Source organism: Neodiprion virginianus, chromosome 7 (genome assembly GCF_021901495.1).
Source record: "Neodiprion virginianus isolate iyNeoVirg1 chromosome 7, iyNeoVirg1.1, whole genome shotgun sequence".
NCBI lineage: Eukaryota > Metazoa > Arthropoda > Insecta > Hymenoptera > Diprionidae > Neodiprion > Neodiprion virginianus.
Window position 1 is genome coordinate 4189078 of NC_060883.1, and position 26471 is coordinate 4215548.

Sequence of the window (26471 nt, forward strand, 5' to 3'; positions counted from 1 at the left end):
TTTTGTTTCTTTTTTCAAAACCTCTCGAGTTTCAATGTTCAATATATAACAGTGCTCAAGGGGTTTTTCACCATCGGTGGTAATAATTTTAACAATACTGATTCCTGTGGTTATGAATTTATTAATTTTTTTTTTTTTTGCAATGCTTTTTGTTTTTATTCAGGGTGGCGAACTTCATCACAACGTATCCGGCGGCATTGTTTTATCCGATCATTCGTTGGTTCTGCAAGGCATAACGAGAGAGTCCGCAGGAAAATATACATGCCTCGCAGCTAACACCGAAGGAAAGGAAACGTCGAACGTCGTAAACCTGAACGTCATGTGTAAGTTGAAAGAGTGCAGATTTCAGGTGGATAATAATTATCGTCGAGGTTTTACTTTGTTTCGATTTGTTTCGTTCGGTTTAGTTTAGTTTCGTTTCATTTTGTTTTATCTTATTGCAAAATAGGCGCGTACAATTAATGCAAACTTTTGAAATTGATTACACTCCTAAGGTACGTTGGTTTTTTACGATTTTGTGAAACCATATTACTGACACTGATTTTCACGAAAATATGAAACAATATCGGAATTGACATTGAAAAAATAATTCGATTTCAGCGAAATTGTCCAGATTAAATTATACTTTTTCAAATGAAAGTATTTAATAAAAATTCCACGAATCTACTGCATTTTAATCAAGTGTAAAATTCAAAACAAAATATCCATGTATAAAATATAACTGTGCAAATTGAACAGTGTATTTTTAAAAGAATATATTAATTAAAAATCTATCGAATCTGCTGCATTTTCGCAGTCGGATTCAAAACAAAAAGTCCGTGCGGCGGTATAATTATCTTCTTGTTTGTACTTGGATTGCTTGGATTATTGGGAAAAGCGTACGATTATGAATTTAATTCGGAAGTAATGCGGGCGTCATTTTGAAAAAATGAGAAAAATTGAAAAAAAAAAAAACTGAGGAATCAGCCGAAAACCTTTTTCCGTAGTTGCGCCGATCTGCAAGCACGTGTTGAATTCCGTACCGTCTAAATTCCAAAACGCAACACCGCCGCCTTTCAACGTGCCCGAAGAACTTCACGGCGCTCTAAAACACGAGACCATAGAATTAGTCTGCGAGGTCGAGGCGAGTCCGACGTCGGTCACGTTTCACTGGACCTTCAACAGCAGCGGCGACCTCAATGACCTTTCGCCCTCGAAGTACACCAGCGAGGGAACCGTCAGCAGACTGAATTACACACCAGCAACGGACATGGATTATGGGACCCTCGGGTGCTGGGCCAGAAACATCGTCGGCCAGTCAAAACAGCCCTGCTTTTATCAGGTCGTCGCCGCAGGTCAGTTTCCGTCGTACCCACTTCAATGGATTTACGTTATTTCGATTACGAATATCAGCGCTGAGAGAAATTTTTTGTTACGGTTAACGCTCGGTCCTCGACTATTTTCATTTTTTACCACGATCGACAAAATATAGTTCCAGGTAGAGAATGAAAATTAGTCTTCTAGCCGTTACCGGAAACTCTGGTATCCGTTGCTATTCTTTCTCATTACGATCGCTGTTGCTAGATTTTCTTGCAACCGTTGCGAAAATTTAACGCTCGCGCGAGAATAAATTGACGTTAAAGCCTTGTTTGACTAAAAAAGTACAGTAAACCTCAGAAACCGATTTTGCGTGGCAATAACCAAAAAAGGATCGACGATAGCGCAAAATGTTTACGCGTACCTCGTTTTTCGTAATTCCAACAATATTGAAACAGTTTTTTTTTTAACGATACCTGTTTTACTCAATTTTTCTAGTTACTCTAACAAATGTAATTTTTCTCAGTGCGTAATTTCTAAGGACACTGCTCGGAATATTCTTTCGTTGTTTTGTTCGGGTTGCAACACTTGAATATTAACGGACAGGGGTAAAAATTCCGAAAGACAAAAAACTCGATTGGTCGAAGAACCGAAATTTTCGAAATACGAATCTTGAAACAACGAACGATCGCCGTGACCAAGTTGGTATTTTCGATAAATCATCCGGTAGAATAATTGTGCTCTCGAATGTTATTTTAACCGAACGATCTCTTGTTCGAAAAAGTATTTCCGTAACAGTCGGCATTCCGAATGATCAAAACGCGGAATGCGGAGATATAGAGGAAAATTAACGGTACGAAATAAAAAATTTAGAGCGGCTGATATTTGGAACAGCCGGAAAAACGAAAATATTTGCGGTCGACAATCAAAGTTCAGAAGGAGCAAAATTAAGACTTGCAAAATGCAAAAGGGGTTCGATGAAAATGATTCAATTTGAGCTTTTAGTTCTGGAAATAAACGGATTTTCAATGTTTTATCAACAAACGTGTACTTTTACCTTCTTATTATTTTTTTATGAACAAATTATTATGTTCATTACAGTTCATGTATTTATTTTTGAGAAAATTTATGAATCATTTGTATTCCGGACTCTTCTTTTCGGATATGATGCCTAAATCCGCAAATCCGACAACAAATCGAGCAAGAATAATAAGCATTTTTGATTTTTTACTCGTTAAACATTTAATTTTATACCGAATGATCGATTTCCTACACATGAGAAACGAAAAAAAAAAATATATCGTACAAAAACAATCCAAGTATCAGAATCTAATCGTTAATATTGTTGTACAATTAATGCTGAAAGTTTTCTTTTTTATTCTCTCAGAAACGACTGAATTTTTCCTGTGTTTATTACTCAATGCAAATCGTATGAAAAACAGTAAAAAACAATCGCTTTCAAAGAAAATTCTTCACCGTTACATGAAAAACAATGCGTGTCAACTATTTTTTCCTCTAGTTTTTCATATGGTAATTTTTCTCCTGTAAAAGACTGTTGAGAATTTTTTTTTTTTAATTTTTATTTTGTTTATCGACAAGTGACAATTGATTACATGTTAGTTGAAAATAAATTAAAACTACTTCGTTGCCTGAATTCTCATTCGATAATTAAAATCACTGGACAAAAATAAAATCCGGAATATCTGTATGTTTAATAAACTTTGTTTGATAAAAGCGTTACTGCGCTTTTTTCAACGAAATTAAGAATATTTCAGACTCAACTAGGTACACGCTTTTACACTTTTACGTTCACCACGATTCGACGAGGCGTATAAAAAGAACATTCGTAGAAATTATAATAAAATCAAGACGCGACGTGCTTGCCAAGCCGAAGCAATACCGCGATTTTATTTCCCGCAGCAGAGTTTCGTGTTGTGTTGGTAATTTGCTGTCCTTTCACTACTTTTAAATGTAATTTCATCGAAGAAATCTTCAACGTACGTATCTCGAAACCTCGTATTTTCCACTCCATTTGAAATTTTCTTTCAGTTTCCTCGATTGGCATTCCGGCAATTTATTCGCCTTCAATGTTAATTTATAATTTTCTTACTTCCACGTCTCCTCTTCTTTTACTCCCACCTTGCACTGCGAGGTCAAGAGACAAAAAAAAAAAAAAAAAAGAACAACATTAATAATAAATAACGAAATATCGTAAAAATCGTCGATTCATCCTTTTTTCGAAAAAGTTCGACTCAACTGATTCAAATTTATATCTTTTTTTTTCCGCTCTCAAATATCTGTGTACCGAGATTTACTTGGTAGCCAATTTCTGTTTTTTTTTTGTATATATGTATGTATATTATATTCGAAATTTCATTTTGCAAACAGTAAATAATTTTTTCAAGTTCTTTGAATCGACATCGACGAATTATCAGAAGACTTCTTGTCTCATTTTCACGTCATTTCGTTCCGACGTATAAGAAACAAAAAAAAAAAGAACACACGAATACTCCAATTTAATTTCTGGGCCGCAGTAATTTGTAGAATTTAATGAAAATTCTAATCGAAGTTCATCCCCGCACGCTTCAAGTTCCCCACCCGGTAAATCTATTACCGCGAAACTTTCCTATTCTATGGGTGTTATAACTGCAGGCTGTCGTCGATGTTGAACGAAACTTTTCATCGCGTTACCAAAACTCGAGTTTTCACTCGAAGCTTAATTTCTTTACTGAATAATCGCCGCGCTTAAAGCTGTGCAGAGAGAATTTTCAACCATTAGAATTCCTAGTTTTATAATATAACGTTTCTAGGATATTTCAGCAGGTCGTAATACATTTCATTCTATTTCTCGTCTGATCGAAATATATGTAAAGAGGTGAAATTCTCGTGTTTCTCGCTGCAAGCTCGACGTCTAATTATATCCGTATAATTAAAGGCAAACTTTCACTCACTATCGCATCATCCTCTCTCACTTTATATCCTCAACAAGACTGGTGTGGCAGAAAAAGGGGAAACTACGAGAACGAATCTTCAGAGCAAAAATAAAAGATAAACGAAAGAAAGAAAAAAAAATATATCTGTATAATAATCAGGGTATTATACGTCAAATGTAATCAGGAGTTTAATCAGCTCTGCTCTCTCTCTCTCTCTCTCTCTCTCTCTCTCTCTCTCTCTCTCGCAGAAAGATTGGAATATTAGGTTCTTACAAGTGAGTGATGATTGCGCGGTTTAAAGTGTAAGTAGGTACGTATCACAAAGGAAAAACGTGATCCACACTGAGAAAAATTTCATTTGTAACAGTAACTAGAAAAATTCAATAAAACAATGATACTAGAGTTTCCGGTAACGGCTAGAAAACTAATTTTCATTTTCTACCTAGAACTGTATTTTTCGATTGTGGTTAAAAATGAAAATAGTTAAAGACTGACCGGTAACCGTAACTAAAAATTTCTTTCAGTGCAGTTGTTTTCAAGTTCGAAAAACCTCGAGTTTGTAAAAGAGAAGGAATTTATAAGAGTATTATTCCAGTTCGCTGTAATGCCGGAACACAGAATTATGCTCGACGGAAAATTCTGTTTCACTTTCTTGGCTTGTTTTTTTTTCTCTCTTATTTTCCACCCTCGCTCAGTTTTGTTTTTTTTTTTTTTCTCTCTCTTTTACGGAGTAAAAGAATCAAGCTCGTTTTCACCGGTCCAAAAATACTCAGAAAACCTCGACAAAGATCGTATATTCATAAGACTTGGAGAGCCATTTCAATTAAGGTTGAAATAAACTTTAGCCTGAAACCTGAAACAAGCAACACGAATTTCCAGTAGTCAAATATAACCGCAGGCAGTGATTTGGTTGATATTGTTTTAAGATTTTTTTAGACCGTTAAGACAATATATTTTAGTGTATAAAATTGGAAGGCATCTGATGAATTTTGGTTTTAGCAATTTTGTTTTCTATTCTTTATTACAGATTCGACGAGAAGTAGATTTATAATGTGTCGGAATTTGTTAATATATTTGTATTTAATTTTTGTGAATGAATCAGAATCGAGTGAGAAAATTCTGGATGTAAAGTCTACCAAAGTTTTAAAAGTCAAACAAAGTATCGCGGTAGATATGTTTTTCCGGAATCGAAAGACATTATTTTTGTGGAACGGGATAATTTACTTTTTAAAATTGAAAAATCTTGTTGATTTTTCTGCTCAGACAGGAGCGGGATTGAAATTCCGAATTTGAAAAGGTCAAAAAACGCCAAATAGCGAAGTTTTTGATGACGCAACGTAAAGTACAGAAATGAAACTTTGACGAAACATGAAAGTTTCGAATTGACCGAAACTCGACTTTCGAAGTTCCGAAAATGCGAGAACGAAAAAATAGGAAAAATCTGAAGCACTGAAATTCTAAATGATCGAAGATTTTCAGTTCTGTGAATTTCTAGCTTCGTGAAATTTCTCCACTTCGATCCGTCTTTGTTTCGGAATTTCGATATTTTTACATTCGGAATCCTAGTCATTCCGATTTTTTTTACACCCACTCGTTGAATTTTACCCCATCGAAAGCTCGTTTCTCGTAACTTTTGAATTTCGAAACTTTGATCAGCCGTCGCGTTTCCGATCATTCGAAACTTTGTTGTTTCTCCAAAGTTTGATTTTCGCCAGCAAATAATTCGGAATTAAGCGCTTTCGGGAGCTTCAAACTCGCCTCCAAAGACAGTCCAAACTTCTTTCATATAAGTATTATATTTCTAATCCCTGTTTCATTGTCACAATTCGAACGATAATTCATAGACGAGTTGCTTTTCTTCCATCCATCCCGAACAAAGACCGAGTTGTACGATTAAAAAAAAAAAAAAAAATTAAGAAGGAGAAAACGAATCACTAAGACAACGATAAAAATTGTTGCTACGGATCTAGGATAATCGTAAGATTTGGAATTATATCCTCGGGAGCTGCCGATAGTCACGGATCCAAGTTCTCCGTGGGATTAGCTAAGAAATGGCCTAATCTCTGTAAGCTTTGTCGTTACAGGCAGACCGTATCCTCTGCAAAACTGCACAGCATTCAATCTGAGCGGTGCTTTGATCCGGATATCGTGCATCGAGGGCTTTGACGGAGGACTTCCTCAGAAGTTTGTGGCCGTCTCGAGCGATCAACGTTGGGAATCGGCGTTCCCTTACTGGGAACTTGATCTCCGCAAACCCACCGAGGCAGTAAGTCTCTACGCCGTTAATGCCAAGGGATCAAGCGATCCTGTCGTCATGGACAACGTGGCGCTGAGGAGCATTGCCTGGAAAAACGTTGCCGGTGAGGAATTACGTGAATTTATCGACGCAAGTTGTGCTTGCGATTTGTAGGAATAAGTTACATGGAGGTAACGAAATACGGGTAAACGATCGCAGCGAATATTGACAGAATTTACATTTTCGTAAAGCGAGCTTTTTCTTCGTCTTGTGTACTCGAAGATTTAATAACGTTACCGTTACGAGTCAACTTTTCAAAGATTTAAAAAATTCAAGATGACGGGTTACGGATGTCAAATTTTCATTTTGTTCCACGTAATTGATAAGAGAAAAAATTGTTTTATCAGCTAAAGTTTGCTTTCGAAGAAACCAGAAGGATGTTTCGTATTTTAAGGAAAGGTACCTATTTTTTTAAACATTTTATTACAAATAACAATTCTATAAAAATAATAATAATGTAATATAAATTTGTGTTTAAAAAAAAAATTCTATAACGACTGAGAAATTAGTAATTTTCGAAAATCTGAAACCTAGACGAGGGGTGGGGTTTAAGTTCCAAATTTGAAAAGTTCCGAAGTTCCGCCTAATTCCGAATTACTTTACGGCGAAACTTGTGAAGAAATCAAACTTTGGAAAAACAACAAAGTAACGAAGAAACTGAAAATCTCGGATCATTGAGATTTTTTAATTCACTCATTCTCGCACTTTCGGAAATTTGAGCGTCGGGTTTCGGACCATTCGAAACTTTGATGACGTTTTGTCAAAGTTTCATTTCTTTACTTCAAGTTTCGGGACTTTTCAAATTTGGAATTTCAACGCCGCCTCTGTAAACGACGTAATTAAAGAAGAGGGCAGAAAAAAAAAATTTGTCGCTCGTATTTTGGAAGCTGAAATTTATAACCTGACACATTTGTTTTATCGTTTGTTCAGGCACGAAGAAACTTTTGGCAATTAATATGAGCTAATATCTCTGAGCAGTAAATAAAGCTTTGGATTGTGGCCGAAGGTGCGGCGCCATGTGCGAACCCACTTTGTCAATGTTTAAACTAGTCTCCATAAATTGAGGCTCGAGTACGGACAGATGGGTATCTCAATGCTGAACGTATATATATATATGTATATACTCGAGCTTTACGGTATATAACATGGCAAGGAACTTTCTCACGTAATCTCGTATTACGTGCCTCTCGCTGCAACGAAGTTAAAGATACAATCTTAAAAATCTCTGCGTCAACGAATGGTCTGAAATTGTTTCCTAGTTTTAAAAACCGACTACTTGTTTCAAAAAGCTCAGACAAATAACGGGCGATTTAATACCGAACGCAAATTTTTCCTTGCTTCTCAAAGGTAGAAAAAGTATTGAACAACCTTCGGTTGTTCAGTTTTCAGTTGTTTCAATTAAACATTTACAACAGAACTCAGCTCGTGAATCGTAATTATATTTGACTTAATTAATTTTCAATTCCTTGCGATTATTTATCGACGGTCAATTTCGTGAATCTTGCACAAAACTGAATTTTGAACTGGGTAATTTTTTTAAATCAAAAACATTATCGACAATTTATCTTCTCCGTTGTATCTTGTTTTCTCAAATTGTTGCACAAAGCTGTTACTGAAAACTTCAACGTCTTGATGCAAAATTTGTTAAAACAGTTAAGTGTGGTTGAAAAATGTTTTGGAATCCGTTAGTTTCAATCTTCTTTGTCGGAAAATTCATTGACGCTTGAATCGAAAAGAATACAACGACAGCCGGGAATTGATCGGGATTAAATTTTCAGGAGATCCCGTATCGTCCGTGGATATGTCTCCGATTTTAATCGGTCTTGGAGGAACAGCAACGGGCCTCGGGTTAATCGTGACCGGGGTTTTAATGGCGCTGTGGAGGCGACACGCGGCAACCCCTGCGAAGCCTAAGCCTCCTCAGCCAACGATATCAACGTTCGCTGGAAAGGGTGACGAGGAGGACGGAAATCCGGACCTCATACCGACAAGCGAGCTCGGCAATCATTTAGGTGATTAATCCGAGGAGACAATTATCGTCGATAACGAAGAAAAATACGAAGCTCCTTCCGAGTGTGTATCCCGAAAGCTTTTCAAAATTGCGTCAGTATTTTCACTGCGTAAAATTATTGCGGAGAGTAAATATTTTTTTTTTTTTTTTTTTATTCTCTGCTCTTTATATTACGGATTATATTTTTATATCGTTGCGAAAATCAATCGAGTCGATGAAAGAGAAAATTGAGGAATGGAAGTGAAATTACTCGAGCATCGTTTCACTTGTTAATTGCTGGGAAAATTGGATTTCAAAAAGAAATGAACTTGAAAAAATTCTGCGATACTCTTCAACTGTGACATTTCGAGGTAAATTAGTTGGCCATCTTTGGAAAAATGAAATTTTTAGTATGAGAAGAAAAAAATTCATGAAACAACAAAATAGCGGAAAATGGATGGATTGTTTTTTTTTTCAAACAATCATGACTCAGTGAATTTTTAACGTTTCGAGATGGAAATTGACTGAGTAATTCTCAAGACACGGATATTTGAGAAAACAAATATGAATACACTGCGCGTTGAAGAAAAAGATATTTATTTGAGTCAGTAAAGTTAAATTAGACGTTAAAGCCTTGTTTAACTAAAAAAGTAGAATAAACCTCAGAAACTGACTTTGCGTGACAATAACCAATAAAGGATCGACAATAGCGCAAAATATTTACACGTACCTCGTTTTTCGCAATTCCAACAATATTCAAACAGTTTTTTTTTTTTTTCAACGAACCTGTTTTACTCAATCTTCTAGTTACTCTAACAAATGAATTTTTTCTCAATGTATGGAATTTACGGTGAACAAAGCGTGGGTCCATTTCGAACGATCGTTTTTCAGAGGTTCGGTTCATTCTTACCTCTGATCTTTTACCAAACCTTGCACGTTACCATCCAGGTAAAAACAAACCGTAAACGACGAAGCGGGTAGAGTAGGAACAACGATAAAACATTCTCGCACAAATTGCTTCCAGAAGATACCCTCGCAGTTTGAAGGACCGATTTAATACCCCTCGGTGAATAAGTGTTCCGTTCTTAATTAAGTCTGGTGTAAATACGTAAGTTTAATCGCCAGAAGTCAGAAGTGGGTACGAATTGACGATCTCGTTCGATTTTTTTTTTCTCTCTCTCTCTCTCCCTCCTCCCATCTACCTACGCAAAATACAGAATATAATGTCAAAATAAAGTTGCAATTCGATCCTCTTTTCAGACAGAAAGCTCACCATATACGGATCTCTTCCCCGAAGACCGCATCTCATCGAGGGCAGAGAAATGTCCTATGACGTCATAGAGGATCCCGAATATCCCCAGGCAGCACCCAACGTGAGTTCCGGTCGTCATCTGTCAGCTAAAAATTTTCTCTCCGCTGATAATGGTCTTACTGGTCCTAATTACACGACTGATCTGGACCAAAATGTGTTTCGATAGATTTTTTCATCTTTGTTTTAGAACAGATTTCGAGTAACCGTGGGTCGAAATAGAGAAGACTTGGAATTCATTCGTCACTGTCTTTTATTCCACGGTTACAACAACCTGGAAACTATGTATATGTATATATATATAGGGAATTCCATGCGAATCTGACCAACGTCTGACACACGCGTTGTCTGATTTTGTTTGAAAAAATTTTCTACAATTTTCCCAACCCAGGTTTTTTATTCAACCGATGAATTATTTACAAGCATTTTAAGTACCAAAATAAAATTAGAAAAAAACTGACCCGTCGTGGGCACGGTTTTCAAGTGTTTTGAAAAGAAGATACAATTTTAAAGAATTTTAAAAAAGGATCCTTTTCAAAATCACGCTCAATATTTATACAAATAATCGAGCGGTAGAAGAAAAAATTTAACACAAATTCAAGGTACTGTTACTGACTTGGGAGAATTTCAGACATTTGAACAAAAAAAAAAAAACACAAACAAATCGTAAATGGCGAGGATCAGACGTTGGTTCGATTCGCATGGAATTGCCCGTATACGCGTATATTCGACTAATGCCACTGTCATTGTCATTGCTAAGTCAACCAGTCATCATTGTTGTATGACTAGAAAATTCACTCGGCGAAGGTTAGTCTTCGAAACACCCAAAGTGGAGACAATGAGCGAATGACTGAGGGTTTAATTCCATTGTCTCCGAAGGGATTTTCCCTGTGAAACTCACCTTTGACGATATGCTTGTGATATTTTGCCCCCACCAGCCCTTCCGTATTGTTTAAGAGCGTTCATTGATTACGTGAGGTGTTTATTTATTTTTTATTTTTTTTAATTTGTACCTCCCCCCTCACGTGAGATTTATGCTATAATTTTTAAATAATTAATTTTATTCCATAAGATTCATATTCAATATTGTCTACGTTAGGAATTGATTATTTAACACAAAATGTTGTCTGTTACAATAATGTTTGTTCTCTGAATTAAAATGTTGACGCGAGATTTTCATCGATCCTTGTTTTAATAGAAATTACTTCCCGCGATTCTGGAACACGATTGATTATTATTCAAGAATCGGTCTTGTCCGTTGTTTCAGATGTACTACAGTCTTCAGAGGCCTCACAGATACTCGGATACGATCAACAGGAGTACGACAACTATTCAGGAAAGCCGTATTTGAACGATGTTTGTTTTTTTTTCTTTTACGTGGAAATTGTTGACGTGATTTTGAGAAAAAATTTGATTTTACCAAAGAAAAAAAAAAAAGAAGAAGAGAAGAAAACTCGGACAATAATAAGCGGCGAGTGTATAATTTCCGGGTGAGGAACGACTGTACCGAGTTGTGAGTTGCACGACTTATAGGCACCCATTTAATTATTACATACATATATATATTATATATATATAAAACACGATTTTGTAAATACTGTATATAAAATAAAACACATCAATTTCATGTTACATTAAACATCGTGCGCGTAGTTTTACAATTTACACGATGAAATTGATTGTTATAATGAAAATGATTAACCCTAGTCACTGAAACGGGGTCCCCATTGTTGTTGTTGACCCCATAACCGACTTTAACGTATAATTTTAAAGTCAGCGTGGTTGAATCAGGGTTGTTTGTGCTGGTAAAACGAAGAATGATTGAAAAAAGTTCGGGGTCTCAGAGACCCCGTGTACGTATTGCGTGTTGGTTTACTTTTTTTGCCTGAAAAATTTCTCCCACATCCTCAATAGTTTTTTTTTTTGCCAAAACTAAGATCGGAGTCTATTTCTGAATCGTTGAATTATCTCCAAGAATTTTCGTTCAAGTCGCAACTGCGCGTAACGTAACGTTGCGTGGAGTAACAACGTTACAACGTTTGCTTGGGTTTTGATTAACCCCGTGCAAGTAACGTGAAAGTTTTCACAGGCGTATGTGACTAGGGTTAATTTATCTAGATCGTGATAACGAGCGTGCGGTAAGTGGACAAGATAACGAAGGGAAAAACTCGTCTCTAATTGATATTCTTTATGTTTAGTAAATATCATCCGCATACCGGAACCTGCGGTCGTTTCAATACCGCGAGAAATGAGGAAAGACAGGAAGTGATGTGTGGTCATAAAACCGCTAAGAAAGATCCCGGATATCTGCCGACCACGAAGAGCAGAAGATATCGTTATAATCGGTATTTGCATCGCTAAATGCGGTTATGCTTTTCCGGTGTTTCAAGACAACTTTCAATCCAACGTCTTACGTTGTTCTGATTTTGCATCTGTACCCAAAGACACCGTGAAACTTGATGCCTGAACTTTTTGGCCTCTTAAAATCGTCCGTTGGACACGAAGACACCTTTTCGTTGCGAAAAACTGATCCTACGACATCCTTCGAACCTTCTCAACGACGATTTCGTCCGAGCAACTGAAACTGGTCGGGTTAAAATCTGATTCAAGAAAGCTTCTTCGAACCAGAAGCAATCGTTTCACACAGTTCATTTCGTGGCTGGACCATGATCGGACTTTTTTTTGACGTGACGTTGGATAGATAACGTGACTTTATCTGTCTGTTTTATTACAGCGAATGCCATTGAATTGGATAAGCGACCTTCTGCAGCGTATCTACGCGAACGCTGGAAATATGATTAGGTACGAAATTAACGTGCGTTGGTGCATCAAAATTCAGATAAAATGTTTCACGATGCAGTTAAAAAATTTTTACGAGTTTACCGAACGCGATAAAAATCAGTGAACTCGAGTGTTTTGTTATGAAACGGGAAACACCGAAGCTCTGTCATTGGAATCCACGTATCAATTTATCTATGCAACGACTACGACGCTTTCTTTCACATCCTGTCACAGCAGATAAAGAGCCGTGAATCGTAGGATTGAGTTAAATAATAACCAGACACATAAGAGAAACGCGAAGCCGAGCTATCAGGGAGCAACTGCGCATGATTACAACTTTGCCGTGATAAGTTTATTCCGTCGAGAACTCCGCGCGTTGTTCTTCTCACTTTATACGAGAATCTGTCAACATTGAAAGCTGTTCTATCGTTTCTCATTTCCGTTTTGCCGTTACCGGCGGACGTCACGAGGAATTGTTTCTTTCATCCTGATAGATCTTTGTTTTCAGGTACTTCGTGCTAAAAACCTGAGGACGAGTACCGAGTGCTTATTCTATTTATAAACTGTGAGTAATTTGCTAACCTCTGTTGCCGGATACGATAGGAAAGAGACGCGGCTGATCTTGGAATCGTTTAGCCAAACGTCGAGCATGGTAATTCATCTTATTCGTAACGTGTAAGCAATTATCATGGGAAAAATTTCACTTGGATTAACGTTGCCGGAAGATTTTAGCAATATACAGTTAACGTCAAAGTATCGCAATAGTTGCAACGAAATATAATACAAGTGGCTATGTTTAAAAAGAATAGTAGCAAGTACTAGAGATTTTGTGATTGCAGCTGTAAAACTGTATTTTCACTATGTACCCAGAACCATACATATCTTCGGTTATGAATGAAAATTGAAAATCGTTCAATAAGTACAAAACAGTTCAATTTGCAAGTCATTGGAATCGATGACTTGGTCTCCTGATTAATTAAATCGATGCAGTAATCAAAATGTGAATGAAACCCACTAATATCGTTTGTTTTCTGTTTTTTTAACTAGTTTTATCAAAACTATAACCTTGTATAAACTTTTCGTTACGTTTCGAATAAATACAAATAGATTATAAAGAATATTCACGTGACATGTGTACAGTGATGAGCAAATGAATGACTTGGAAAAAGTTGTTTCGTTGAGTCTAAAGTCGGAAGAATTATTGTGTTGACAGTATTCGACTGACTGTTAATTTTATTTTTACAGGCTGACGAAAATTACACAACTGTAAATTCGATCCTGCAAACTACGATTAAGGGTATCATGTTCAATGAAACTGGAAACCAACACCTGAATCTGTCGGAAGTTCACAGCGCGAAAACCCAGCTGAAGCTCTACGACATTTTCGTGCCGATTCTTGGCTGTCTTATTATCGTGACGAATCTGATTGTCGTTCTGTCATCGGGATTGATTATCAAGAAGGGAGTTAGCCCGAAAACTACCTACCTTTTCCTGGGCAACGTCGCGATGGCAGACCTGGTCACTGGTGCTGCGGTACTCTTGGGCCAATTCTATCCAAAGTCATATCGCGATCATCTTTCATGCGCCATACAATTGGGTGAGATTTAACGTTCGAGTCCTTTTTACAGTACGATATTTGATTCTTGGACAATTTTAGGAAGAGAGAAGACTGTGAAGTGTAGACTATAATTGAAGACACGTTATAGAGGGTGGGACGGTATGTAAAAAGTGGTATGATTTTAGACCGTCCAAGCTGAACCGTCATCTTATATAAAAAAAAAAAAAATAAGGAAACGACACAAACTTGAATTCATTTAATAATCAGTTAACCAGACTGAGACTCGATCATAAAATGACCATGTTGGTTTACACTGAAGGATTCACTCCACTTCTTCAATTTTCAAACGATACACTGAGAGAAATTTTTAGTTCCGGTTACCGCTCGGTCCTTAACTATTTTCATTTTTTACCACAAACGAAAAATGTAGTTATAAGTAGAAAATGAAAATTAGTTTTCTAGCCGTTACCGGAAAGTCTAGTATCCGTTACTATTCTTTCTCGTTGCGATCGCTGTTGCTAGATTTTCTTGCAACCGTTGCGAAAATTTAATGCTCGTGCAAGAATAAATTGACGTTAAAGCCTTGTTTAACTAAAAAACTAGACTAAACCTCAGAAACTGATCTTGCATGGCAATAACCAAAAAAGGATCGACGATAGCGCAAAATTTTTACGCGCACCTCGTTTTTCCTAATTCCAACAATATTCAAACAGTTTTTTTTTAACTATACCTGTTTTACTCAATTTTTCTAGTTACTGTAACAAATGAAATTTTTCTCAGTGTACATCTTACGTTTGTCTTCGATTTCAGGGATGATAGTGTCCAGTACTGTGGCCTCTTTGTACTCTGTCGGTCTGATAGCAGTGGATCGATTCCTGTACATAGTCCACGGAATGAATTACAGCCGTTGGATGTACTCGAAGAGAGCTCGTCTGCTTATCCTGTTCACATGGGTGGTGGGAATAATTCTTGGTTTCTTACCAGCGACAGGTTTGTGGACCGGTTCGACAGACCGCGGCAGAATTTGTTGGTTCACACATCTGGCGCCACCGGGTCTGATACTCCTAATTACAATCATCGGTCTGCTACCGATACTGCTGGTCTTGGTTCTCTATGGTATCATATTGTACCACGCGATAACGAAGGTGTTGCAGCTTCGACGAATCGACAGGAATCGGACAAATCCAACCGCAAGCCGGGACGAGGACTTCAGGATATTCCGCGGCGGTGATTCCGCGTCGAATAATGACGCGGCGAAGAAAACCAGCAAGAATAAACCTTCCAAGGTCAAGGCGGTTAAAGTGGTCATGTTCACTTGCGGCAGCATCGTCTTGACTTGGATCCCTTACTTCGTCGCCTGCACAATTTACGTATTCAGCTGCGATTTCGTTGCCGGTGAATGCAAGACGCTCAGAGTTGCCATTGCTTCGCCACTTGCCATACTTGGCTTCTTGAACTCTCTTTTTAACCCCGTTATATACGCATGGTGGCACACCGGCTTTAGAACCATGATGAAAAAAGTACTCCGCAAGGGACGATCTTCTAATTCTAATCAATCGTGCAACACTCCGAGCACAAAATCGAGCCAGAGGTCCGGTAGTACAAAATCAAAGAGCTCAGGGAATTCGAGCGATGTCGATATGCATCCCATTTGAAATTGGTAGTGAATTGACTGCCTTGGATATTTGTTGTAATCCGACATCATTGAACGATAATAGCGAAAATTATCAAAAAAATTTTGTCTTGGTATTATTGCGTGAATGGTATAAATCATTTTGTAGGTGAAAATTGATATAGTTCTCAATTCACGGTATTCACTGTCCGCTACTTTTATCTAGGAACGACAATTTCCTTTGCAAATGTATTGCGAAATTCGGTTGCGATTCTTGTTGAAAAACTGACAAGTCTACCAATTACACATATTGAGATAAGATCATTTTTTAGAACTTCTTTTTACACCGATTTTTAAGTTTACTTTCAATTTATTTGTCACGTTGTACAAAGTTGGCGTTTTCACAGAGGTTGTCAGAATATCGCGAGCGAGAATAATGAATTTAATTAAGACTCCGTGACTCGTTTTTTTGCTCAACAATCTGTAAGAGAATAAATAAACGCTAAACCAAAAACATCACTTCATACCGAATAGTTTTAATTCTACAATCTAATTATTACTTTCTATTACTGTGTATAATATATAAATAAATTTTTATTCCAGATGCGAATACGAATTATAAACTACAAATTCAGAAATCGCAGTTATCGAAGTTTTTCGCATCTCCTCGTGCTAACTATTCATTAGTTAAAGTGTGTTAAAAACAAATACACTCATTTCTATTCGCCATCTGTTTATCTAATCGCTTTTTTCTTCGCGCTTAGCTGGCAATTCCCAAGCGATGTCGGTCACCTACCGCAATATCCTGCACAAAGTAAGAAAATGAAATTCGCAAGCGGAATGAACAAATCAAATGGCGATGTTGAACGACGGTATTCATTCGTTCAAGAACCTTCACGTCGACAAAGCTTGAATCTCAGAGGCGTTGTCTTTGAGAGGAATCACCGAAGGACTTCCAAAGTGTGTGATTTCGGACGAATAGTTTGCGAATTTTACGTGACCGTCGAAAGCTTGCGAACAACGATAACAAATTTCAAGCTTAGCTGATTTTTACGATCTTCCAACAAAACGATAATAATCATGGTGAGTACTCTGAATCACACGGTACCTATATATAAATATGAGTATTTCAGTAAGTATCTGATGTTATTTTCCCAACGAATAATTAATTTTTGAAAAAAGCACCGATTCAACTGACAGAAATATCGTGAAAGTTCATCTTTTTTTTTTTCCTCGATGTTACAAATTTACGAATTTGCGTGTTTCCGAAGATTTCCTTTTCTCACATTTTGTAAATTTTGAAATTTTTTGTTCCCTTTCTTCAACACGGAACCGTGATTCGATTGAGGAAACTTTTTTCAGGCGACTGAAGATAATAACTCAACGCCAGATTCAACAACGTGGGAAACAACAATTTGGACGTTAATTGCCAACGAAACTACAGAGTATCCAAAATTCAATTCGACGGAAGAAGTTACACTCTCATTGGCCGCCATTCACATGTTCGTAATGATTCTCTGTGGCTTTATAATATTGACGAATCTCTCAGTTGTATTATCGTCAGGATTAATCCTGAAGAAAGGAATAACTCCAAAGACGACTTACCTGTTCCTTGGAAACGTCGCGATGTCGGATTTGGTTGTCGGTTTGGCTGTTCTCTTCGGTGTAATTTTTGGCAGGCCTCCCGACTTCTACAGCAGTCAAATTGAATGCGCAATCCAAATGGGTGAGTCGTTTCTGTATAAAATGAAATCAAACTAGATTCATCGTACGAATAGAATTCTGAAATACGTTACTGAATTATCCCACCTAATAACATTGGTCAACGAAATTTTTTAACAACGAAGAACTTACCTTTTTCGATTCAAGCTGCTTTGTTATTTATTGTATCTAACTACCCAGCACTTATTGTGAATAACAAAATACCCTGAACCAAAGAAGGTGAGTCAAAACGGTAAACATTCAATTTCACTGGCAGCAACTGTAACACGAAAAAATAACCTGATATTTGTTAATAGAAACGGTATTTTTGGAAATACTAAAAAAGTATCGTATCACAATGAAACTAATCGTACATAAAATATTCTAATATCAATTCTATTATTCTGAATTTTATTCCTAGCATAATCAGTCAAAACTTTTTACGTTACACACAAAAAGTGAAGTTAAAAACAAAATAACTGGGATATAAAAAAAATGTTGCAAAAATTTTCAGTCCCATTAACGATTCCATTTGTCGTACTGAGAAAAATGTCATGCAATAAGAGAGAATAGTAACGGATACTAGACTTTCCGGTAACGGCAAGAAAACTAATTCTCATTTTCTACCTGAAACTATACTTTTCGATCGTGGTAAAAAATTAAAATAGTTAATAGGACTGAGCGGTAACCGGAAATAAAAATTTATCTCAGTGCACTGGTATCAAAAAATGATCACCACCGTGTTGAGTACGACTGATATTTGAAACAATCGCGTTCCTTTTAACCGAGGTAATTTTTCATTCACGTTCAATTTCATCGCAGGAATGGTGGTGTCCAGTACTATAGTATCCGTTTACACGGTGGGCCTGATAGGCTTGGACAGATTCCTGTACATAGTCCACGGAATGAAGTACAACCGTTGGATGTATCCAAGAAGAGCTCGTCTGCTGATCGGATGTACTTGGGTGCTAGGATTGATCCTCGGTTTCCTGCCATTAACGGGTCTCTGGACACTTTACGATACCCAAAACGGCAAAAAGTGTTGGTTCATTCTTCTGGCTCCACCGGGCTTGGTTCTACTGATCGTGACCATCGGTCTGGTGCCCGTATTGATGATCATCGTTCTTTACGGTATAATTTTGTACCACGCGATAAAAAAGGTGTTGCAGCTTCGCAGAGCCGACAAAAATCGGACGAATGAAAACGGAGGAAGGGACGAGAACTTGAGGATATTTCGAGGCGGTGAATCAACTTCGATCGGTGACGAAACCGCGAAGCAAAAGGCGAAGAACAGACCCTCGAGAATCAAGGCTGTTAAGGTGGTCCTCTTTACCTGCGGTACCATCGTCGTTACTTGGGCTCCATACTTCATCGCGTGCACCATGTACGTCTTTTGCGATCCGGAAACCGGGGCCTGCGACTCCATTGGATACGCCATAGACACGCCACTCGCTCTGCTTGGTCTTGGAAACTCTTTGCTCAATCCTCTGATATACGCTTGGTGGCATAACGGGTTTCGCAATTTTATGAGGAGAATTTTGTGCAGGGGTCCAACGATCCCGTGAAAAGAACGCTGTTTGTCAAACTTGAACTTATTTTCTATCGATCAAACATTTACAAATCACTCTGAATTAACCAAGAACTAATTTACAAACTATAAACCAATGAACAATTAGAGAAAAAAAGAATCTATTTAAGACTGTGACTACGAAGGGTTAGGAACTTGGAGAAATTTGAAACTCGACAGTTTCTTGCGATCTAACGACCAAACGATAACCATGGTAATTAATTATTCTTGATCATATAATGTATATATATATATATAGGTATACACTGAGAGAGAAAATAGCGTTGGATCAAAAAAAAAAATTGTTCCGCTCACAACTACAAGTTCAGGATCATAACTGAAAGTTCGATTATCACAACGATTTATGAGTTGCACGAAATAAATGAAAAATAATTCCGTTGACTATGTTATTATTTGACAGAAATGCGAGGATCTAAAGTCAACGAAATATCGAATCGATCGATATGTATTATATATAGTTGATGTGAAAATCATTGCGTTATTCTGAAGATCCTACTTTTCGATCTCAGAAATGTTTGATCGATGCAAGATCGTGTTTTGGTGGTTTAAAAAAATCCCAGTTAATCGAAGTTAACATTTAGTTGGAAAAATTACAGCTAAATTCAAGCAACTGAATATTCGTTTCAGTGTAGCTTTTAAAAAATTAATTTAATCAAATTATTTGTTGATTGTAGTCTCATATCGTTCGGATAAACAAATGCTCAGGTTATAAAGTAAGATAATAATGTTTTATCAGCATTACTGTAAATTTTTATTGACGAGACTTAATCATGGAACGAAAGGAAGTCCTGAAATCATTTGGACGAACTTTCCAATCGACAAAATATCTATTTGACATAAATATTTCGTTTATGTCGTTGGTCCAATACACTGAAAACTTTGATTCCGTAACCTTCATGTTTTCCCAACTGTTTTACACGTTGGACTTTTGTGGGTTTTTTTTTTTTTTTTTTCATCAACCAACAAAATATTCAAAATTGTAGATAGATTCATTGAACTATTTGTATGAAAACAATTTTTCTGTTCTTTCTACTGATACATACCTACATTCTAATGAACGAAAGTTTTCGCAGTTAGTCAAATTATATTCACCGACTTGGATCAACGAAACGAGTTTTACCTGCAAGATGTAGATTCGTTTAGATTAAAACACTTGATTGATTTGTTTCTTTCAATCATTAAAAGTTCTCAACAAAATGCACATTTAGTTCGTTAAAGAATGTATAATTTTGAATGGATAGAATGAAAATCACTTATTTTGACCAAATCAATTTCTTTATTAAATCACACATAGAGGTTGATTCGAGAGGGATAAAATTAGATTCCTTGGAATACTGAATTCTTGAAAGACAAATGAAAATTTTGATTTGTGGGATTGCACGCATTCAATCCTTCTTCAACATTGAGAGAAATTTTTAGTACCGATTACCGCTCAGTTCACCACAAGTTACCACATCCCGTAGATTACATACGCAAAAATAGAAATGGCAAAATACGTTTTTAAACGTTCATATTAAAGAAAAGGAAACAAGGAAGAAATCGTAGAAAGTGAAATAAACGCAGGTTCCCAATATTGCATCCTATTTGATTTTTCTCCTGTACTTTTTAAATCCTGTTTCCACTTTTGTATGTTCATCTACTTTCAATACTTTTGGACTCACCAACCTTTTTCGGTAGCAAACCGTAGTTTTTTTTTTTCTTGTTTTACATTTCACCGACTATACGTCGAGGCAGCAAAGCGTAGCTTATCGCCATTTTTCCTCACGAATATATTCGAAATTGAATAATTGCAAGCAATCTTCATACTTTGATATCCGTTGAAGTTACCTATCTTTCTATCGCCGCACGTACATTAACAATTTATGACACATTTATGCGAACTGCTTGTTCGTATCTTTTTTTATAATGCAGAGTTTGTAATTAATGGATTACTTTCGTTATATCAGAAATTTATTCGTAGATGAGAAATTGTAGAATAATTTTATATATCAAAGGAATTACTTTATTAAGTTCATTCGTAGTGTGTTAATTGTTTCTTGCACAATATCATGAGATGTAAATTTTTATCCGGGATACGATTTAAAAATAAACACAACCAAGTCTTGATAAAGAAATGTATAACGATAATAACTCCTAAGGAAAAAACAATGAATCATGAATAATCAGTCTTAGAAAATATAATATTCAATCGAACTATCCGAATCGTAAATAATAGTAACCAAAAATAATCAAAGCGAGTGACCTCCAGTCCAATCTGATTAGGATTCCCCTGAGTTTTGGGATTCTCATTAATTTATCTGCATTTATACTTTATACTATATCTCACATCCTGTCCAACAAGCGAGAATTTCTCTAACAATAAGAAAAAAAAAGTGGGGGTTACGAACGGTTAGTAATAATTTCATTCCTTTCAGAGCCGTTGGATTATTCAGACGCGAGACTTGTTCCTGGGTGGTTTAAAAGTGATCGTTTCACGCATCTCTTCTTTCGACTATCGCCAAATCCACAACGGTTAGGATTCTTCGATCGGTTAACTTGTGATTTTTGGCTAAGAGCGTTACGCATTCGTCACAAAAGCTGAGTGAGGCTGTCGGTGTGAATTGTGACTTGCAATTGCCGACGTTGATTGGTTGCCGAAGATCAAGACCGTGACGAAATACGACGTATATAAAGCATCCATATTCCATGGTTGTATAACTGATCGTGAATCATGGTATATACGCTTAATGTTGATGAATAAAATGAATAAATTTCACAACAATCTAAAGTGGTACTTATCTCGGTGTTAGTACCGATGAGAAACTCAATTCGAGGGTAATGTTGTTTTTTCAGATCGGAGAAGAAGACGCAGCCACAGCTTCAACCTTTCAAAAAGCCATCGAAACGATGGATTTTAACTACACTACGGAAGATACAATTCTCAACCTTGACGATGTTAGCGGCGTCGATGTGCAACTTGACTTCTTCGATGTCTGCGTTCTGATTTTCATTATCGTTGCCAATCTGGCGCTCGTTTTGTTATATGCATCGATCATCAAGAACGGAGTGAGCCTAAAGACGAGTCACCTCTTCATCGGAAATGGTGTGATGGCTGACTTGGTCACAATTGTCGGTATTCTCCTCGACCAATATTATCCGGATCCATTTAGCACTGATCTTTCATGCAGCATCGGGATGGGTGAGATTTTCATTGAAAATACAGTGGTGACGGTGCCTTATATTTGATTTAATCACATGTGCGTATTCGAACGTGACTAAAACGTGTCGTATTGTTGATTCTGATCACGATTCGATTATCGAGATGACTTTGTTGAGGGGAGAGGAACAACCTATATTAAGAAATATTTACGTCTGGTAATTTTTTAAGTGGTTTTAATCATAATTCGTCAAGTTCTCAACTACGTCTCAAAGCAGGTCTTCATTTGCCTTGAAATTTTATGAGTACACTCTGAATGTCGTAATTTTGATCTGAAACTAACGAAGCTGACATTTTTTCATTCTCAAGATCACTTAATTACATCTATACGCGTATACACGCAATAATATTTATCTGCGGATGGAGAACTGATAACGAATACCACGAATCACTGAAATTCCATATATGTATATATACATATGTATATGTATAGTATATGCTTTACTTGGTGATTGTTATAAATGAAATTTAAGTAATGAAACGAAATTTTACCCGGAACACGAAACCTACCATTGAGATGGTTGCGTTGTTTAAAGTACCCTTTTTGAGTGTTAAGAGCTGCGAAAAAATGGTAAAAAATGACACTTTCTATGTAAAACGCGTGTAAAACCTTAAACTTCTCACATCAAAGGATATATTTAGGTTGCCGTTCATAGAAATAATCTGAACAATGAAATAAATTCAGTCTGCTTGGTTCCAGATGACAAAATTTCGACCTCCAAAGTGTACCCAAATTGCCAATGGAAATGAAGACCTGATTCGGGACGTAGTTGATATAACTCGATCAATCACGGTTCGAATGACTTGAAAAAATTACCAGATATAGTTCGAACTAGTGAAAAAAAAAAGAAGAATATCCTCAGAGTTTAGAAAATAGCCATTGAATTCTTCCGTGTTGAAAAAAAATGTCAAAAAATCACTTGGTTTTCGGCCTCTTAAGATGCTTCCTATCACTCACGCAATTCCGGTCAGTTTTCCACAAGCCTTTCACTCCTTCTCACATACATACCCAATTCTGATTACAGGAATGATAATTGCAAGTACGATAGCCTTCGTTTATACATATGGCTTGATAGCCGTTGACAGGTTCCTGTTCATAGCCCATGGCATGAAGTACAACCGTTGGATGTACCCAAAAAGTGGTTGTCTTCTAATCGTGTCGACATGGATCTTAGGAACGATTCTTGGCCTCTTACCAACAACAGGTCTGTGGACCGAAACAACGGAAGGTGATAAAATCCCTTGGTTGGGTTTGTTCACTCCACCCGACCTCATAGATCTCATAACAGATATCGAGATGATTCCGATATCGCTTGGAGTGATATCGTACGGCATAATTCTCTATCACGCAATAAAAAAACAGATTCAGCTTCGACGAGCCGATAGAAACCGGACAGATGAAACCGCATCAGGCGATAATGCCGAGTTGAGAATATTTCGCGGTGGTAAGTCGGTGAAAAATGATGACGCGAAGAAAACTGCCAAGAACAAACTATCCAAGATCGAAGCAGTCTCGGCGGTACTTTTCTTGTGCGCCTATATTGTTTTCACCTGGATTCAGTATGTCTTTGCTAGCCACAAGTACGTTTTCTGCGATTCAATCGATTATTGCAAGGAAGTGAAGTTGCTGTTTGCCGGGATGAGCTCCGTAAATTTTTTTCTTGACCCTGTTATAAGCGGATCGTGGGACACCGGCGTTACAAATTTTATGAAAAAATTAGTGTGTAAGGAATGAAACACGCTTAACAATAGAGTCAGACGTAATTTTTCACCGCAACAAACGAGATCCGAAAAATTATAAAGCAGCGAGGAAGTCTGTGTAAGGTTTCCATTCTGACTGAGCGAATAAAAAATTCAAGGTAATTTTATATCTACAATAATAAAATAATAACAATCAAAAGGTACCTTGTTAATTACAATGCATTTAAATATATTATTAGATATCATGTTATTCCGGGTAAATTTAGTCATCATTTTGTGTCGGTCCATTTTCTGTTACACTGTATGCTTGAAAATAATGTTTACGAGCCTCTGAAATTGCCCTCATATATGTCGTTTCGGCAATAAATATCACATTATTGATAAATATATCGATCCTTTTGTTGAGAGGATGTCAACCATCGGAAACCTAATCTCAGTAGTGACCACCTTACATAATTTCCATGTCCTGACATCCTCTGTGAACCTCCATCGCTATCTGTGATCAGTACCTCAAAACTTTCCTATGTCAGGTAAGGCAGGCGAGAAAGAATATCCGCCAGGAACACTGAGAAAAATTGTGTGAAACGGGTATCGTTAAAAAAACTGTTCGAATATAGTTGGAATTACGAAAAACGAGGTACGCGTAACCATTTTGCGCTATTGCCGATCCTTTTTTGGTTATTGCAACGAAAAATCAGTTTCTGAAGTTCAATCTACTTTTTTAGTTAAACAAGGCTTTAACGTCAATTTATTTTTGCACGAGCTTTAAAGTTTTGCAACGGTTGCAAGAAAATCTAGCAACAGCGATCGTAATGAGAATGAATAGTAACGGATACTAGAGTTTCCGGTAACGGCTATAAAACTAATTTTCATTTCCACCCTGAAACTACATTTTTCGATCGTGGTAAAAAATGAAAATAGTCAAGGACCGAGCGGTAACCGGAACTAAAAATTTTTCTCAGTGAAAGTATAGATCAAAGTTACATGGTAAGTGGACAATCCAGTAAATATACCCGCAACAAAAATATTTTCCATTCACCAACAGAGGTAAATTCCGACTAAAAAGATACGAGACGGGCTGCTGATAAGTAGTGGCCAGAATTACCGACCGAGGGAAAGCTCGGAGCTTGATCCAATTCCAGGAGGTAAATGGCTTCGATTCTCGCAGTTGAGGGGAAGAACGTCAGATACTGCGTGTAAAACGGAACGTCCGACTAGCAGCCCTGATATATCGGCAAAGCACTGGAAGCTTTAGGTATGTTTGCTGTTTTCCGCTGAGTTGCGAAGGAACGCAATATCCAGAGTATAGAAATGTGCTTAAATTGTGGTACACGATTGGTTATAATTTTGGCCTCCAGCGGCGCCACCGAACTACAAACTCTCTCGATATTCGCCCCTGATATTGTTGCGCGAAAATTTTTCGAAATGGCAAACCGAAGACAGACGCATTGACAAAAATGTAGGATGATGAATGCATCAAATTAGTACTTTTCACTTATTCTAATTCGCTTCTACAACTTTTTTTCGTTAATAGGTATACGTGGAAAAAAAATCGAAACAGAACGTTGTGACCACTATTTTTTCTTTTTTTTTTTTCCTATATGTTGCAAACGCTCTGAAAACCATTGAAGCTCATAGATAAATCGATGTCAGTAAAAATTCAGAAATCTTGAAAACGAAAAAATTTCGAAGATGAAAGTAAAAGGTCGTGATCAACAAGGAAAGCTATTAATTAAAATTCTCGGCTCTCTTATGTTGTAGGAAAATGATCTTTGTCGAAAACAGGTTGAAAAGTTTTTGGCTATTCAAATATCTAGTACCTATCTTACAAGGAGAATATCGTTACAATTGCGAATAGATTTGAAGGATGGCAATTGCAAGGTCAAAGAAATTACATACTTTATAATAAAAGAGTACAATTATTGACTTGGAATCCTTACCATGGAAATTTAACAACTCACGTAAGAGGTCTTGACGGTATTTAACGGTAATGAATTAAATTCCTGATCTTTTCACTGACCTAATTGATAAAAAGAAATTACGTTGCAATGGATCAGGAAAAAAAGTTAAAGTTGTCACGATTCACCGGACGCTTTACTCTGATTACATGCATTTACCTTGCAAAAATACTGACGTGAGTGAATTTTCCACCGGAAATAAGTCTGCGGTGCGAAGTAGAGGATGTTCTACTCGGGGCGCGCACCCTTTCGTTACGTCTACGAAGCGGAAATCGATTATCGGTCATACGCAACGAGTACGAGGTACTTTGAGGTCGTTGAAAGGGTTGCAGCTCGCCGACTTTTGCGATGCTGCGGAAGTCGGATACGCCGCACTTTCTGCCTTTGTGCAATCCACCGCGTTAAATCCGTCCGCGTTATCCGCAGCCAACTTCGCACTGAGAAAAACTTCATTTTTTACAGTAACTATAAAAATTGAGTAAAACAGGTATCGTTAAAAAAACTGTTTGAATATTGTTGGAATTACGAAAAACGAGGTACGCGTAAACATTT

The 26471-nt window shown here is 37.0% G+C and overlaps 2 protein-coding genes across 7 annotated transcripts in view; both read left to right on the forward strand.

Annotated features, from left to right (window-relative positions):
- The window catches only part of LOC124308603 (hemicentin-2-like), a 162407-nt gene extending 150969 nt beyond the window's left edge, over window positions 1–11438 (forward strand). For 3 of the 4 annotated variants that reach the window (XM_046771442.1, XM_046771443.1, XM_046771440.1), the window contains 6 exons: window positions 164–323; window positions 987–1334; window positions 6314–6589; window positions 8304–8537; window positions 9776–9888; window positions 11092–11438. In XM_046771442.1, the coding sequence (XP_046627398.1) occupies window positions 164–323; window positions 987–1334; window positions 6314–6589; window positions 8304–8537; window positions 9776–9888; window positions 11092–11175 (1215 nt within the window). In that variant the 3' untranslated portion in view covers window positions 11176–11438. The remainder of the gene's footprint in view (window positions 1–163; window positions 324–986; window positions 1335–6313; window positions 6590–8303; window positions 8538–9775; window positions 9889–11091) is intronic. The other variant, XM_046771441.1, reaches the window with a different exon arrangement.
- Window positions 11439–12940: 1502 nt separating this feature from the next.
- LOC124308796 (5-hydroxytryptamine receptor 1A-like) lies at window positions 12941–24475 on the forward strand. 3 transcript variants are annotated; one of them, XM_046771885.1, is made up of 6 exons: window positions 15819–16858; window positions 17138–17501; window positions 18299–19257; window positions 21479–21727; window positions 21897–22242; window positions 23286–24464. In XM_046771885.1, the coding sequence occupies exons 1-3, from the start codon at window positions 16856–16858 to the stop codon at window positions 19039–19041; spliced, it is 1110 nt and encodes a 369-aa protein (XP_046627841.1). In that variant the 5' UTR covers window positions 15819–16855; the 3' UTR covers window positions 19042–19257; window positions 21479–21727; window positions 21897–22242; window positions 23286–24464. The 3 variants fall into 3 exon arrangements, with proteins under 3 accessions (XP_046627840.1, XP_046627841.1, XP_046627842.1); XM_046771884.1 differs by lacking the exons at window positions 21479–21727; window positions 21897–22242; window positions 23286–24464 and adding exons at window positions 12941–13257; window positions 13851–14202 and having other exon boundaries at window positions 14974–16858; window positions 18299–19367; XM_046771886.1 differs by lacking the exons at window positions 15819–16858; window positions 17138–17501; window positions 18299–19257 and having other exon boundaries at window positions 21719–21777; window positions 21907–22242; window positions 23286–24475.
- Window positions 24476–26471: the final 1996 nt, after the last annotated feature.

Bases quoted from the DNA above. Each gene is read 5' to 3' on its own strand.
- LOC124308796 (XM_046771884.1), top strand. The intron at 14,203-14,973 runs GTGAGATTTAAC...CTTCGATTTCAG, and splicing joins TTCATGCGCCATACAATTGG to GGATGATAGTGTCCAGTACT.